Source organism: Ctenocephalides felis, unplaced genomic scaffold (genome assembly GCF_003426905.1).
Source record: "Ctenocephalides felis isolate EL2017-DRISC unplaced genomic scaffold, ASM342690v1 CF-g0.4_SCAFFOLD_01170, whole genome shotgun sequence".
Taxonomy (NCBI): Eukaryota; Metazoa; Arthropoda; class Insecta; order Siphonaptera; family Pulicidae; genus Ctenocephalides; species Ctenocephalides felis.
Window position 1 is genome coordinate 79,078,789 of NW_020537324.1, and position 13,398 is coordinate 79,092,186.

At 31.6% G+C, this 13,398-nt stretch overlaps 1 protein-coding gene across 4 annotated transcripts in view; it reads right to left on the minus strand.

The window, feature by feature from the left end:
• Positions 1-772: 772 nt before the first annotated feature.
• LOC113365662 (atypical protein kinase C) overlaps positions 773-13,398 on the minus strand; it is an 89,160-nt gene continuing 76,534 nt past the window's right edge. For all 4 annotated transcript variants that reach the window (XM_026607178.1, XM_026607177.1, XM_026607180.1 and 1 more), the window contains 8 exons: positions 11,386-11,544; positions 11,067-11,316; positions 9,706-9,917; positions 9,555-9,641; positions 8,037-8,240; positions 7,849-7,952; positions 3,934-4,049; positions 773-887 (listed from right to left, as the gene is read on the minus strand). In XM_026607178.1, coding sequence (XP_026462963.1) covers positions 800-887; positions 3,934-4,049; positions 7,849-7,952; positions 8,037-8,240; positions 9,555-9,641; positions 9,706-9,917; positions 11,067-11,316; positions 11,386-11,544 — 1,220 coding nt within the window. In that variant the 3' untranslated portion in view covers positions 773-799. The remainder of the gene's footprint in view (positions 888-3,933; positions 4,050-7,848; positions 7,953-8,036; positions 8,241-9,554; positions 9,642-9,705; positions 9,918-11,066; positions 11,317-11,385; positions 11,545-13,398) is intronic.

Genomic DNA, 13,398 nt, shown 5'->3' on the forward strand with positions numbered 1-13,398 from the left:
CCTTCATCCCTAAACAGTTATATGTACATTTAGTACCTAAACTTTGGGAAATTTTTATGAAAAATTCTGGATTTTTTTTTAATTCAGGTTACAAATTTTCTAAGGATTAATGGACGCCCCTTTATGATAAAATTGTTATTCGAAGGTCGAAAGATCAATTACTACCTCCTAGACCTCCAACGTAACATTACTATTGGCTCCTAAATGTGAATATAAAAAGCAAAAAAAAAATTAGTTCGAAGGCAAACAAAACATATGTCTCAAAATCGCCTTGTTCCCTCCCTGCTTCTTTCCATTCTTACCCTCAACTACCCCATTATTATCATCAGACGGAACCTCATCGTAATCATCGCTACTTTGCATCAATCTATCATCATCGCCCCTAGCCGGCAAATCTAAGCCATCGTACCCATTAATATGTATCGGAAACCCGGTCGTCCCGTCTATATTCTGAAAACACATCTGATTCTCGTAATGGTGATCATTATCCTGACCATTATTATCCTGGTGCCTGAACTGCTGCTCCTGATAATGCCTACTGACCACGTAGTGATGTAAAAAGTTACCTTGATCGAAGTCCGAGGAATCGATCTCCGAGGAGAATTCCGACGAATGCAGGGCGTTTGTCAGCATATAGGGCCTGTCCGGGTGCAGTTCGCATTTCTGGTTCTCGAAATATCTCAATGGTGGTAAAGGTGGCGGTGTGCTGTTGTCGCTGTCGTCTTCGGAGGTCTTCTTTTTAAAGAAGACCTCTTCTCTTTCAATTTTTTTAAAGTGTTCGGCGTCGGGGAGCGTTTCGTCAGACGCAGTCTTCGAGCGACATCAGGAGAGGATTCACGTACTCGAAGCCTTCGAACTCGGTCTGGTCTATCTTGTCGATGACATGCCTGGGCAAAGGATAATTTATTCATAACATGGTAAATGATAATTATTTGAAAAAAAAAACATTGGTTATATTATAATCTATGGTTACATAATCGTGCATGTGCATGCCAGGTCAATAGAACTACAGTAGAACTCCAATTATCCGAACTCCAATTATCCAAATCCAATTATCCAAATCGCCGATTATCCGAATCACTTTCAGAAAAAAAAATGTCCAAAAAAGTCTAAGTGCGCTATTATTCTCCCACCAGCAAAGCCAGTGTAGGCACATTGTTTGTTTTGATTTGACGGAGATGTTTACAAAACAATGATTTTTATTTCTAAACTTGTACATAAGTACATTTTATTTATATTTAAAACATGTGAAAATGTCATGTTTCTTTCATTTAATTCAATAAAAAAATAGTGCAATATCAAAACGTAACTTTTTTTCTCTCCAATGGCAATTTTAAAAAAAAACTCCGATTATCCGAATATTTGATTATCCGAATGGGTCCCGGTCCCCATTAATTCGAATAATTGGAGTTCTACTGTACTAGAATAGGCATTCGATTTTGAAAAAAAAAACAGATAAAAGTATTTTACTAAAGCAAAACTCGGTCTGGTCTATCTTGTCGATGACGTGCCTGGGTAAAGGACACATGGTAAATGATCATTTATTTATTATATATTATTTATTTGATCATTGGGCATTCTTAGATATATAATCGTGCTTGTGCATGCCAGGTCAATAGAACTACTAGAATAGGCATTCGATTTTGAAAAAATCAAACAGAAAAAAGTATTTTACTAAAGCAGGTAAGAAAGTTAATAAAACATGCTTGTGTGATGGATTATCATGAAACCTAAAATTATAACAAAAACTTAAAATGAATATTAGTTTTAATTAAAAATAAATGAATAAAAATAAAATACCCTATATAATGTGCACTCGGATTTGCTTATATATATATACAATACGTTTCTAGTCCCAGTGCCTTCATCAGTGAATAAAACTACAATAAATGATGTATAAGCAAATACTAGTGGTGTTATGGCATCGTGCCTTAGGGCAATTTGCTGGAACTTCCGAGATAACATTTAAAAAAAACTTAAAACAAATTGTATTATTGGAAATTTTAACCTTTTTGTCAACCCTACGGGAAGTTAAAATATTATTTGTTTTTAAACTTTGAAAAATATACATTTTCACAAAAATTTACTTTCTTTGTAAAAAAAACTTTTATTTAAACTTTGAAAAAAAAAAAAATGATTTTGAAAAAAATTGACTTTGTTTAAAATTTAAAAAAAAAAACTTTTGAAAAAAGGGCAAGTTGCTGGAACTTCCGTACCAAAAATTAATTTTTTCCAAAAACATTAAAAGTGTTTTTTAAAACTTTGAAAAAATTAGATTTTGAGAAATTAGATTTTTGAGAAAAATTGACTTTTTTGTAAAAAAAACTTTTGGAAAAAAATGTTTTTTTAAATATTTTGGAATTTTGAACTTTTTTCAACCCTACGCGAAGTTAAAAATATTAAATTTATCATAAAAATTCTGTAAATATATTATACTGTGAGGTAAAACTAGTTGTGCGTGGCATCATGCCTTAAGGAAAATTACTGAAACTTTCCGCACCGCAATTTTTTTTTAACTTTGATTTTTGTATTGAAGCCTTTGAAAAAACATAGATTTTGAGTATTTGAATTTTTTTTCAAAACAATGTACCTACTTATTAAATATCCATAAATTAATGTGCATATGTCCAATAATCATTTTTGACCGTCAAATGGTATTTTTTCACGTTTTTAATTAGATCTCCAAAACCGCTGTACCTACCTTCCTAAAAATTTAACCAGTTTTTTTTTATCTTGTCAATACAAGTAAAATATTTTTTTGAATGATTAAAATAGGACGCTACGTTCTCTCAAAAACTGAATTGCCATTTTTGCCACTTTTGCCCTATTTCTCCCCATCAATACTAATAGAATGTTTTTGAATCATTCTAATTGGTTGATCCCGTGTTCCGTGTTGAAATCGTCGACAAAAATGTGTATCCGCACATACAAAAATATACACACATTTTTTCTAAGGTATGCCAAAATATTCAGGATTTGAAACGTAAAAATATGCAAACAAAAACGATTTTTCGTTGATTACGATACCTTACCCTACAGAAAGTTAACTACTGTTGAAAAAAATGTTATTTTTGTGTTTTTTTTTTGCACTGAAGATGATACAAATGAGAAAACGTTTGCACGACTTATTAGTCACTATTATATAAACGATTTTATTTTTCTGAGCTAAAAGCCTCCATTTTACTCAAAAAAATATTCATTTAATTTAATTTAATTTATAATTATTTTCTAGGTTTTGGATATGCATAAAGAATGTTTCCTTCTACAGAAACAAACAAAAAAATTTACAAAAAATTCAAACTTCTAAAAAAATACAAAACTCCGAAAAAAATTCTAAATTATCAAAATCATCAAATTTAAAAAAAAGAACGAATTTCTAATAAACATACACGAAATTGTATGTAGAATACGCTCGTCGCCTAATTTAAAAAGCACTCACAGTATGTTTATACAATAAGCAAGTTCACAGTATGTTTATATAATAAATAATCTATTTGACATTATTTAGAACAATTATTGATTATTTTCATTTCTAGAATGTTTAATTATAGTACGGGAAGTTCCAGCATTTTGCCTTAAGGCACGATGCCATGCGCCTCACTAGTTTATATACAGTTGTGCCGACTTCTCAAACGACGTAGCTTATCCTAACTCTTTTGGATGAATTTATTAACTAACACTCATGACATTATTAAACTTATTGCTAACTATATTAAACATATTGCGACGAAATATATATTTATAAAGATATATTAAAAAAATAAAATAAATCTTGAGATCTTTCTACCAGCACATCGTGTTCACAACAATGGCTCTGGACCACACAGAAGGCCTTTGCTAATTTTTGTCTAAACTATCTAGTTTTTTTTTTGAAATACTGTTGTTGTAGTTGTTGTGGTTGTTGTTTATATTTTTTTTTTGTTGTCTACTCACTCGTCGTCCGGCGTCAAATGAACCGGTTCGTCTGTGAACTCCGGCGGAAAATTGGCCAAATCCCTGTCGGACTCCAGGCGGGGCTTGAAAGGAGGCGCAACCTGCTTCTGCTCGAGCTACGAGTGATTTATAAAACGATGAAAGAAAAAGCAATAAAGGAAATAAAATTAAAAAACTTAATAGAAAAAATTATAAAAAAAAATTGATGATCGACTGCTCCGGGGGAATGATTGGAGTTAACTCGTATAGGCTTGAGAGTTGATTTTAGAGTATGCATTAGGGCGGGTCGATTTGTAAGAGTAGAAAATAGTCGCTTAGACACTAATACTAAAGATTAAATTAAGATACTTTGCCGAAAAAATCGTACCTCTAAAATGAATTCTTATGTCCCGTGCATTGACCCAAAGACTAAGGGTTGAATTTTGAAAAATTTTGTTTTGACCCGTTTAAAGTGTATGAACGATTTCCACTAACTTTACAAAGCCCATACTCCCATTAGAAATTAACAAATCCTATTTACATTTTCAAAAAAAAAATTCAAATATTTACAATTTTTCTCTTAACTAAAAAAACACGTACTATTAGGCGGGGAAGGGGAGTGGTAATTTGGGTCTTGGGTCTCCAAAAATCCTTAAAAATCAATCACGTGATTTATGGACGCCCTCTAAACAGTTGTCCCGACTTTTTGGCTTTAAAAATGGCAACTCAACGGTTATCCTAACTCTTTTAAATGAATTTATTATGTACTGATGATTTACTCTGGTTCAACCCCCCTGAAGAGTTTTTCAAAATTTGACCCTCATTTTTGGGTAAATGCGCGGAACTGATTTTATAGGTAATCATTTAATAGAATTCATTTTTTAGGTATGGTTTCTTCAGCAAAGTATCTTATTTTGACCCCTAAAATCCAAAAATCATATGTGCCTAAGTGACCTTAAAATCGACCCGCCCTAGTACACTTCAAGGTGGTCCTTAATATGGACATTTTTGAATTTCCTTGCTCCCAAGGGTTCCAAATGGTTCCAAATGGATGAAAAACAATTCTCTAAAAGTTTTAGCTCTTAATATTAATTTTTAGATAGTGCGCAATTCAATCAAACTTCGTATGGAAATAGTATGGAAAAATCGAAAATTTTCATTTTCGATTTTTTTGCTATTACTATAACTTGCCCTACGAGAAGTTATAAATTTTGAAAATTAAAAAAATTAGTGGGGCGCATGGCATCGTGCCTTAAGGCAAATTGCTGGAACTTCCCGTACCAAAAATTATGATTTTTTTTAAAAGATTAACATTGTTGAAAAAAAATTTACTTAGAATAAATTAGATTTTTGAGAAACTATAAATTTGACAAAAAATTACTTTTTTTTTGAGAAAAAAAATGATTTCTTTATTTTGACATTTTGGAAATTCTGAACTGTTTTTCAAAGCAATCGTACTGATTTAACTGCATAGAGATAAAATGTCAAAGCGCGTAAGCGCCGCGTCGCCGTCTAACGGATAAACATTGGTGCGGAACCCATAGTAATATAAACAAAATTTATATTTATTATTAAAATCTCTGTAAAATATCTGATAATTTGATGTGCATATGTCTAATGATCATTTTTGACCGCCAAATGGCATTTTTTTGTTACTTTTTTCACTAGATCTCCGAAACCGCTAGACCTGCCTTCATGAAAATTTGATGAATTCATCTTGTTAATGCAAGTAAAATGTTTTTTGAATTATTAAAATCAGACGCTCCGTTCTCTTAGAAACGGAGTTACCATTTTTGGCACTTTTTGCCCCGTATCTTCGGAACGGCTAGACCTGCCTTCGTCAAAAACTAATTAGCACGTCTCCTTATCAATACGAATCTAATGTTTTTTTAATTATTCAAATCGCTTCATCCGTGTTCCTGAAATCGTCGACGAAAATTTGTATCCGCACACACACACACACACATACATCAATATTTTCCAAGGTATGCCAAAAAGTTCGGAAGGTTTTGAAACGTAAAAATATATAAAAATTTTCATTTTCGATTTTTTTGCGATTACTATAACTTGCCCTACGAAAAGTTAAAAAATTTTAGGTATAGCTTAGCGACAAATGAATTAAAAGTAAAAATTTGTGTCAATTTTTATTTAAATTCGACGCTCTGCAAAGTTTTTGAAAATTTTTTCATGCCATTTCCATATAAAACTTTGATTAAATTGCGCTCTATCTAAAAGACAATATTAAAAGCTAAAACTTTCAGAAAATTGTTTTTTTATCAATTTGTAACCATTTGAGCACCTGGGAGCAAGGAAATTCGAAAATGTCCATATTAAGGACCACCTTAGTATACATATATACTTAATTCATAAAAATTGTTTTTTTATTACGAGTTAACCATAAATCATTTATCATGCGATAAATCTAATCGAATCTACATTTCATGTCACATTCCATTTCACAATCGCTAAAAATTCCTTTAACCAAGACACAAAAATGATCAAATCAGCCCAACAAAAAATATGTGACTTCTGCAAAAAAACAAATTCTAGAATCCATACTGTTCGTCTGGTGTGAGCTGGGCTGGTTCTCGTGTAAATTGAGGATCAAAATTAACAGCATAGTCTTGTTCATCGCACGGTGTGAACGGGGGCTCAACCTCCTTTTGTGCCAACTGACCATCATAATAATAACTCAATGATAATAGTCGGTGGTAATATATAGTAAATGATTGTGAATAGGGAATGCAATACCGATGGAAAATTTCAATACCGGTATTTCGGTAATTTTTCATTTTAAAACCGGAATACCGCGGTAAATTACCAGTATTTTTTTCATTTTACACAAACGTAAATAAAATTGAAAGTTACTAGTACAAATATAAAAAAATGTATATACAACTACAACTATATTTAAATAAACAATAAAAACAATAAAATAAAACAACAAGTTTATTTTTTTAACTAATAATTTAACAAAATTATATCCAATTTAATTAATTCATTATCACTATCGAGTATATTGAGTACTTTTCACCAAGAACAAACTTATAAGTAAGAAAGACCGAAAACTCATAAAAGATCATAATAGGTTGTCAAATATCTCCCTTCCGCATTTTTGTATTATAAACCAAGAGCAAAAAAGCGGAAGGGAGATATTTGACAACCTAAAATTACGTTATTATAATAAACTGTATTATCTGTATCCGATGTGTTAAATTAGCATAATCTCCAATATTTTAAAAAAATAATTTTTCTACACTAATCTAAGATCGGATACTTTGTCGAGATAAATAATATTTACCTATAATTGTTGAGTATTGTTATTTAAAACAATGTGACGGTTCTATAGTATTTCCAAACTTGGAAACGTTTTCGAAAAATAATATTTTATAATTGTAATAAGAAGCAAAAATATTTAGTAATTATCATAATTATTATGTATAAATTTAGAAATAAATAAAGATTCCGCAGGGGTAATCTGTATGATATAAAATATTTTAGCGCAAATGTCACTTAAAAAACCGTTACATTTTTACATAAGATGAAACAAACATCGTTATCTATCATTCAAATTTTATTTATTGTAACACGAAATGAAGCCCTTAGTAAAGCAATAAATATTCAGTTTAATGACGAGTTGAGACAATATTTGACATTTGTTTATCCTATAGAATCATTTGAAGATATAGCTGTTTATGCGATTATGGAATTTAAAGATAAATTTGTTCCGAGAAATTTAAACTTCAGCGTATTATGTATCAAATAGCGCTTATGTAAAAATACCGAAAATACCGGTATTTTTGGCGTAAATACCGCCGAAAAATCGGGCGGTTTACCGGTAATTCGGTATACCGGTATTGCATTCCCTAATTGTGAATCAATGGATTAAGTTTGTGTTAGTAAAGAGTATGTATGTGACTGAAGTTAACTACTTACCATTTCCCAGTCGATGGCTTTGAAGAACTGATGATTGACGATGTCCATGAAACCTCCTTCCTTGTGACAACCTAACCTGCCTGCAGGATCCTTCACAAGAAAACCTGTAACAAAAAAAAACATAGTCATAAGCATTTGACTATGATTATGAGATACTCAGATATTCTAAAACAATTATTATTATTTACCTTTAAGTACAGATGCAGCTTTGACGCTCAGAGATCTGGGTATACGGATAGTTTTATCTAAGATAACTTGGAACAGGTAGTCTTCCGTGTTCTGATCAGGATTTTCGGATGCTCCTGCAATATCAAAGGGAGATCTGCCTGCCAACATTTCGTACAGCAGGACCCCCAATGCCCACCAGTCTACACTGAAACCGTAGTCTTCACCTAAGGAAAAAAAATCACCATGAGATCACAGTATTACCGACAGACAATAAATAAATAATTAGTAATTATAAATTAATTATTATCTTATATATAAAAATGAATCGCAAAATGTGTTGGCAAGCACATAACTCAACAAAGCCTGAACCAATTTGGCCAATTCTTTTTTTTAAATGTTCGTTGAAGTCCAAGGATGGTTCTTACGGCGAGAAAAAATCGAATAATTGCCGGGAAAACCCTAAAAACAGTCCTGTTCTTTATCTCATACAAATGTTTTCCAACTAAAACGTAGAATCAATCTGAGCTTTATTGCTATTATATAAAGTTCATATTAAATTACAAGCACTCACTGTATGCACCTCCTTAACGATTATTCGGATTTTGATAAATCTTTCTAAAGTTTGTTAAGGAAATTTTCTAGGATGTATGTGATTATAAAGTACTGAGATGTATGTGCAATACTGTCATCCATCATCTGCCAATTATTTCATGTTACTTATGAACCTAGACAATATTAGAATATATGTAATAAATATAAGATTATGAATAAAAAATTGAAAAGACTACATTATTATTGCCGAAAAGCAGCTGAGTTGTGCCAAAAATTAAAATAATGTAAAATACAGTATATACACGTATATGGCAGATTGAATTAGACACATATGTAGAAATATGACAAATTAATTCACTTAAAATATGAAATTAAGTATTAATCAGGGCAGGTCCTAACTTTAATGCAATGCATGCGAAAAATACGAGCGCACGTTTTAGGGGGCGCCAACACAAGATTCAGATATTAAATTTTCAATATAGTTCTTTTTTATTATATAATTGCTTTGCATCTTTTACTAATCTTTCCACAATATTTTTGAAATTCGTAAAAATTTCACTTTATAACAACAAATGGAAATGTAAAGATGAATGCATACAATTCGGCCCTCACGATATCGATTAGGAGAAGAAGTTTAAGATGCAATTTTGGATATCTTAAATAATATAAAATTAATTAATTTAATCCAGCATGAAGTACCAGTGTTATGTTATGGTTATGGTTATGTTATACTGTTTAAAAGACTTCAATTTCCAATATAGTGTGGGAATTGAGACTCATCGCTCATATTATAAATGTGAATGCATTTTGGCGTGAAGAGTAATTTAAAAAACAATAATTATTATTTTTAGATAAACGGTAAATATCAGTATATTATATTAAAATATTCTAGACATGGGTACAGGACAACGTCTGTCGGGTCATCTAGTTATTAATAAAAAAAATTAATAAATAAATAATTATTAATATATATTAGTTTAAAATACCTCTAAGAATTTCAGGAGCTATATAATTTGGAGTTCCACAGAAAGTTGATGTAGAATCACCAGGCCGAATACCCTCTTTGCACATACCTAAAATATTTAATTAAAAATTAATCATTGAATCTTAACATTTCAAAATTCTTAATTTACTAACCGTAATCGGTCAATTTAATATGTCCCTCGTGATCCAACAGAACATTGTCCAGTTTCAGATCACGATAAATGATACCCTTGTCGTGCAAGAAATTCAATGCAAGACTGATTTCAGCAGCGTAGAACCTGGCATGTTCTTCGGGTAATCTTCGTTGTCTCTGCATATGGAACATCAGATCACCACCGCGAACAAACTCAATCACAAAGAACAACCTGAGGAAAAAATACATTTTTGAAGTAAAACTTCTTTAGGCGCGACATGGGTGTAAATCCGTACAAATGCAACGGAAATTGTTACGCCAAGCTGAAGTGAGAGTCATTCGCTCTCGATGATATGATTTCTATACGGGACTTTATACGTGCGCACGTCACCGAAAGCGTGAAGCATATTGTTCAAATTTCCGGTGTTATGTCAAAACTTTTTAAGGTTAAATAGTGGTATTAAATCGTGAGTTAATAAAAATGTCAGGATCGGAAGAATATTTTATCCCGTCCCCCATAAATAAATGTAGTGTACATGTGCAAAAATAGATACTGTATCTGAAAGGTTAATTTCACCTGGGTTGTGTTTCATGCAAATTAGACGATTGCGACATGCAAATGGACAATTCGGAATATTTGGCCAAATTATAAATGTGCCTGTTGGCGTTAATAATATGGTTAATTTATTACTTCGTAATATTGATGATGATCATTGCATTAACGTTCACATAAAAAGCAAATGATTCATAGATCAAGCTATGTGCAGGACTTGATAAATAAAACAAATATAAAAGTATGGCTTCAATTTTTTAGGCAAGGCAGCTATTACAGCTGTTCAAAGAATGAGATTTTATCGACAGCGAAAAGGTAAAAAAATACAAACAGTCAATGAATGTATGTTAATTTTAATTACATGAAGTTCTTCAAACACAATTATTACATGATGAGTGAAATTGTGAAAACAATATTTGTTTAGGCGTTGTTTAACATAATCCACTGTGTGAATGAATATTATAGAATTTATTAATAAGCAATTACTTTAAAACGATCATGTCATATTTCAAGTACGACTTTGATTACATTATTATTTGTAAATATTATATATATTTTTAATGCAATCATAAAAATATAATTTATAATTTATCATTATATAAATGTGTATAATGATTGACGACACTATTAAATGTGCATCACGAGTGTTACCATATTACTAATAAACATTATTCAAAATTGTTATATGATGTATTTATCTTTTCTTAACTTAAATTTGCTACATCGTACAGTAGCAAATAAGTTTTACTTCAATCGCGTGTGATCCTTACGCGCACTCTTTTTTTTTTTAATCACTGTTTGTACTACTTTATATTTATTGTTTTTTACCTGCTGGGTGTTTGGAAGCACGAATGCAAACCGACCAAAAATGGATGATTCGATGCAGTTTCAAAAACATGTTTCTCAGTTTGCACCCAATCGATATCTTCATCATCCGTGACCAAAGCCTTTTTAATAACCTTCATAGCATAAATTCTCCTAGTCTTCCTTAATTCGACCATGAGCACTTTGGCATAGCTGCCACGTCCTATAACTCTGATCAACTCAAAGTCACTCAACGAGTACTGTCTCTGACCACCTGGGGAAACAGACACAATCCGTTAAATCCCATTAGACGTTTTATCAGTCATTTATCCTTTATCCTTACCTGTTTCAGCAGCAATCTCCTCTCCACGTTTATCATCATTGGCATCTCCATCCTCACCAGCCAAACTCTCAACAGTCATCTGTCCCTGCTTATTGTTAAGCCCCGAATTGTTGGATAGAGTTTGTCCCAAACTCTGGTGCTTCTGATCATCACCGCCTGCTGTAGATAACAAGCCATTAGAAACTATCTTATATATAAAAATGAATCGCAAAATGTGTTGGTAAGCGCTTAACTCAACAACGCCTGGACCAATTTGGCCAATTCTTTTTTTAAAATGTTCGTTGATGTCCAAGAATGGTTCTTGCGGCGACAAAAAATCATATAATTGCCGGGAAAACACTAAAAACTCTTTTCTTTTTCTTATACAAACGTTTTCTAACTAAAACGTAAAATCAATTTGAACTTTATTGCTATTATATAAAGTTCATATTAAATTACAAGCACTCACTGTATACTCCTTCTAGACGATTATTCGGACTTTGATAAATCTTTCTGAAATTTGTTAAGGAAATTTTCTAGGATGTATGTGATTATAAAGTACAGGGATGTATGTGCAATATTGTAGAAATAAATGGAAACTAGCTGTAAGTGGAATTCTGTTTTGAGGCAATTATGGCATCGTGCCTTAAGGCAAATTGCTGGAACTTCCCGTACCGTAACGAAATGTTCCAGGAATACTGAATGCTTTCAAATGGATTATTATAATTATTGCAACACTGTCTAATATTTATAAGAATTATATAAACTGAATTGCAGAGTTGAAATTATTTGAAAAGTATATTAGAACTATACTCAGAATTGAAAATCTGAAATATTTTCGATATACAAAAAAAAAAAAAAAAATGGAACAAATTTTTTTTTTCCAAAATCAATTATTTTGTTAGGACAAGCAAAAAGTTCTTTGAATCATTTAAATCGGACGCTTAGTTCTCTCAAAAACTGCCATTTTTTACATATTTTGCTCCGTATCTTCGAAATGGCTGCGCCTGCCTTTGCCAAAAACTAATAAGCACTTCTCCCAATCATTACTAATTGAATGTTTTTTTAGATCATTCAAATCGGATACTCCGTTCTCTCAAAAATTCGATCTCTATTTTCTGCACTCTTTGCTCCGTATCTCCGAAACGGCTGGACCTGCCTTCGCCAAAAACTAATCAGCTCTTTTCCCTATCAATAGGAATCGAATGTTTTTTGAACCATTCAAATCGGTTAATCCGTACGCCCGAAAACGTGGGCGAAAATTTGTATCCATACATACATACACACTCACACACACACACACACACACACACATCCATTTTTTCTGAGGTATGCCAAAACGTTCAGAAACCTTCAAAACGTCGAGAAATGCAAAAACTTTCAATTTCGATTTTCGGCCCATTACAATAACTTACCCTACGGGAAGTTAAAAATATGAAATTAAGTATTAATATGGGACGGTCCTACCTTTAATGCGATGCATGCGAAAAATACGAGCGCACGCCTTAGGGGGCGCCAATACAAAATTCAGATATTAAATTATCAAAATAGTTTTTTTTTTCAACATATAATTTCTTTGCATCTTTTACTAATCTTTTTACAATATTTTTTAAATTTTAAAATTTAATTTTTTTTTAAATTTCACTTTATAACAACAAATGGGAAAGTAAAGATGAATACATACAATTCGGCCCTCACGATATCGTTTAGGGGAAGTTTAAGATGCAATTTTGGATATCTTAGATAATAAAAAATTCAATTAATTCAATCCAACATGAAGTACCAGTGTTATGTTATAGTTATGGTTATGTTACACCGTTTAAAAGGCTTCAATTTCCAATACAGTGTGGGAATTGAGACTCATCATTTCATTTAAAGCAGTTCTACATTTAACATGGCTCATATTATAAATGTATATGCATTTTGGCGTGAAGAGTAATTTAAAAAAAACAATATTTATTATTTTTAGGTAAACGATGAATATTTGTATATTATATTAAAAAATTGTAGTCATGAGTACAGGACAACGTCTGT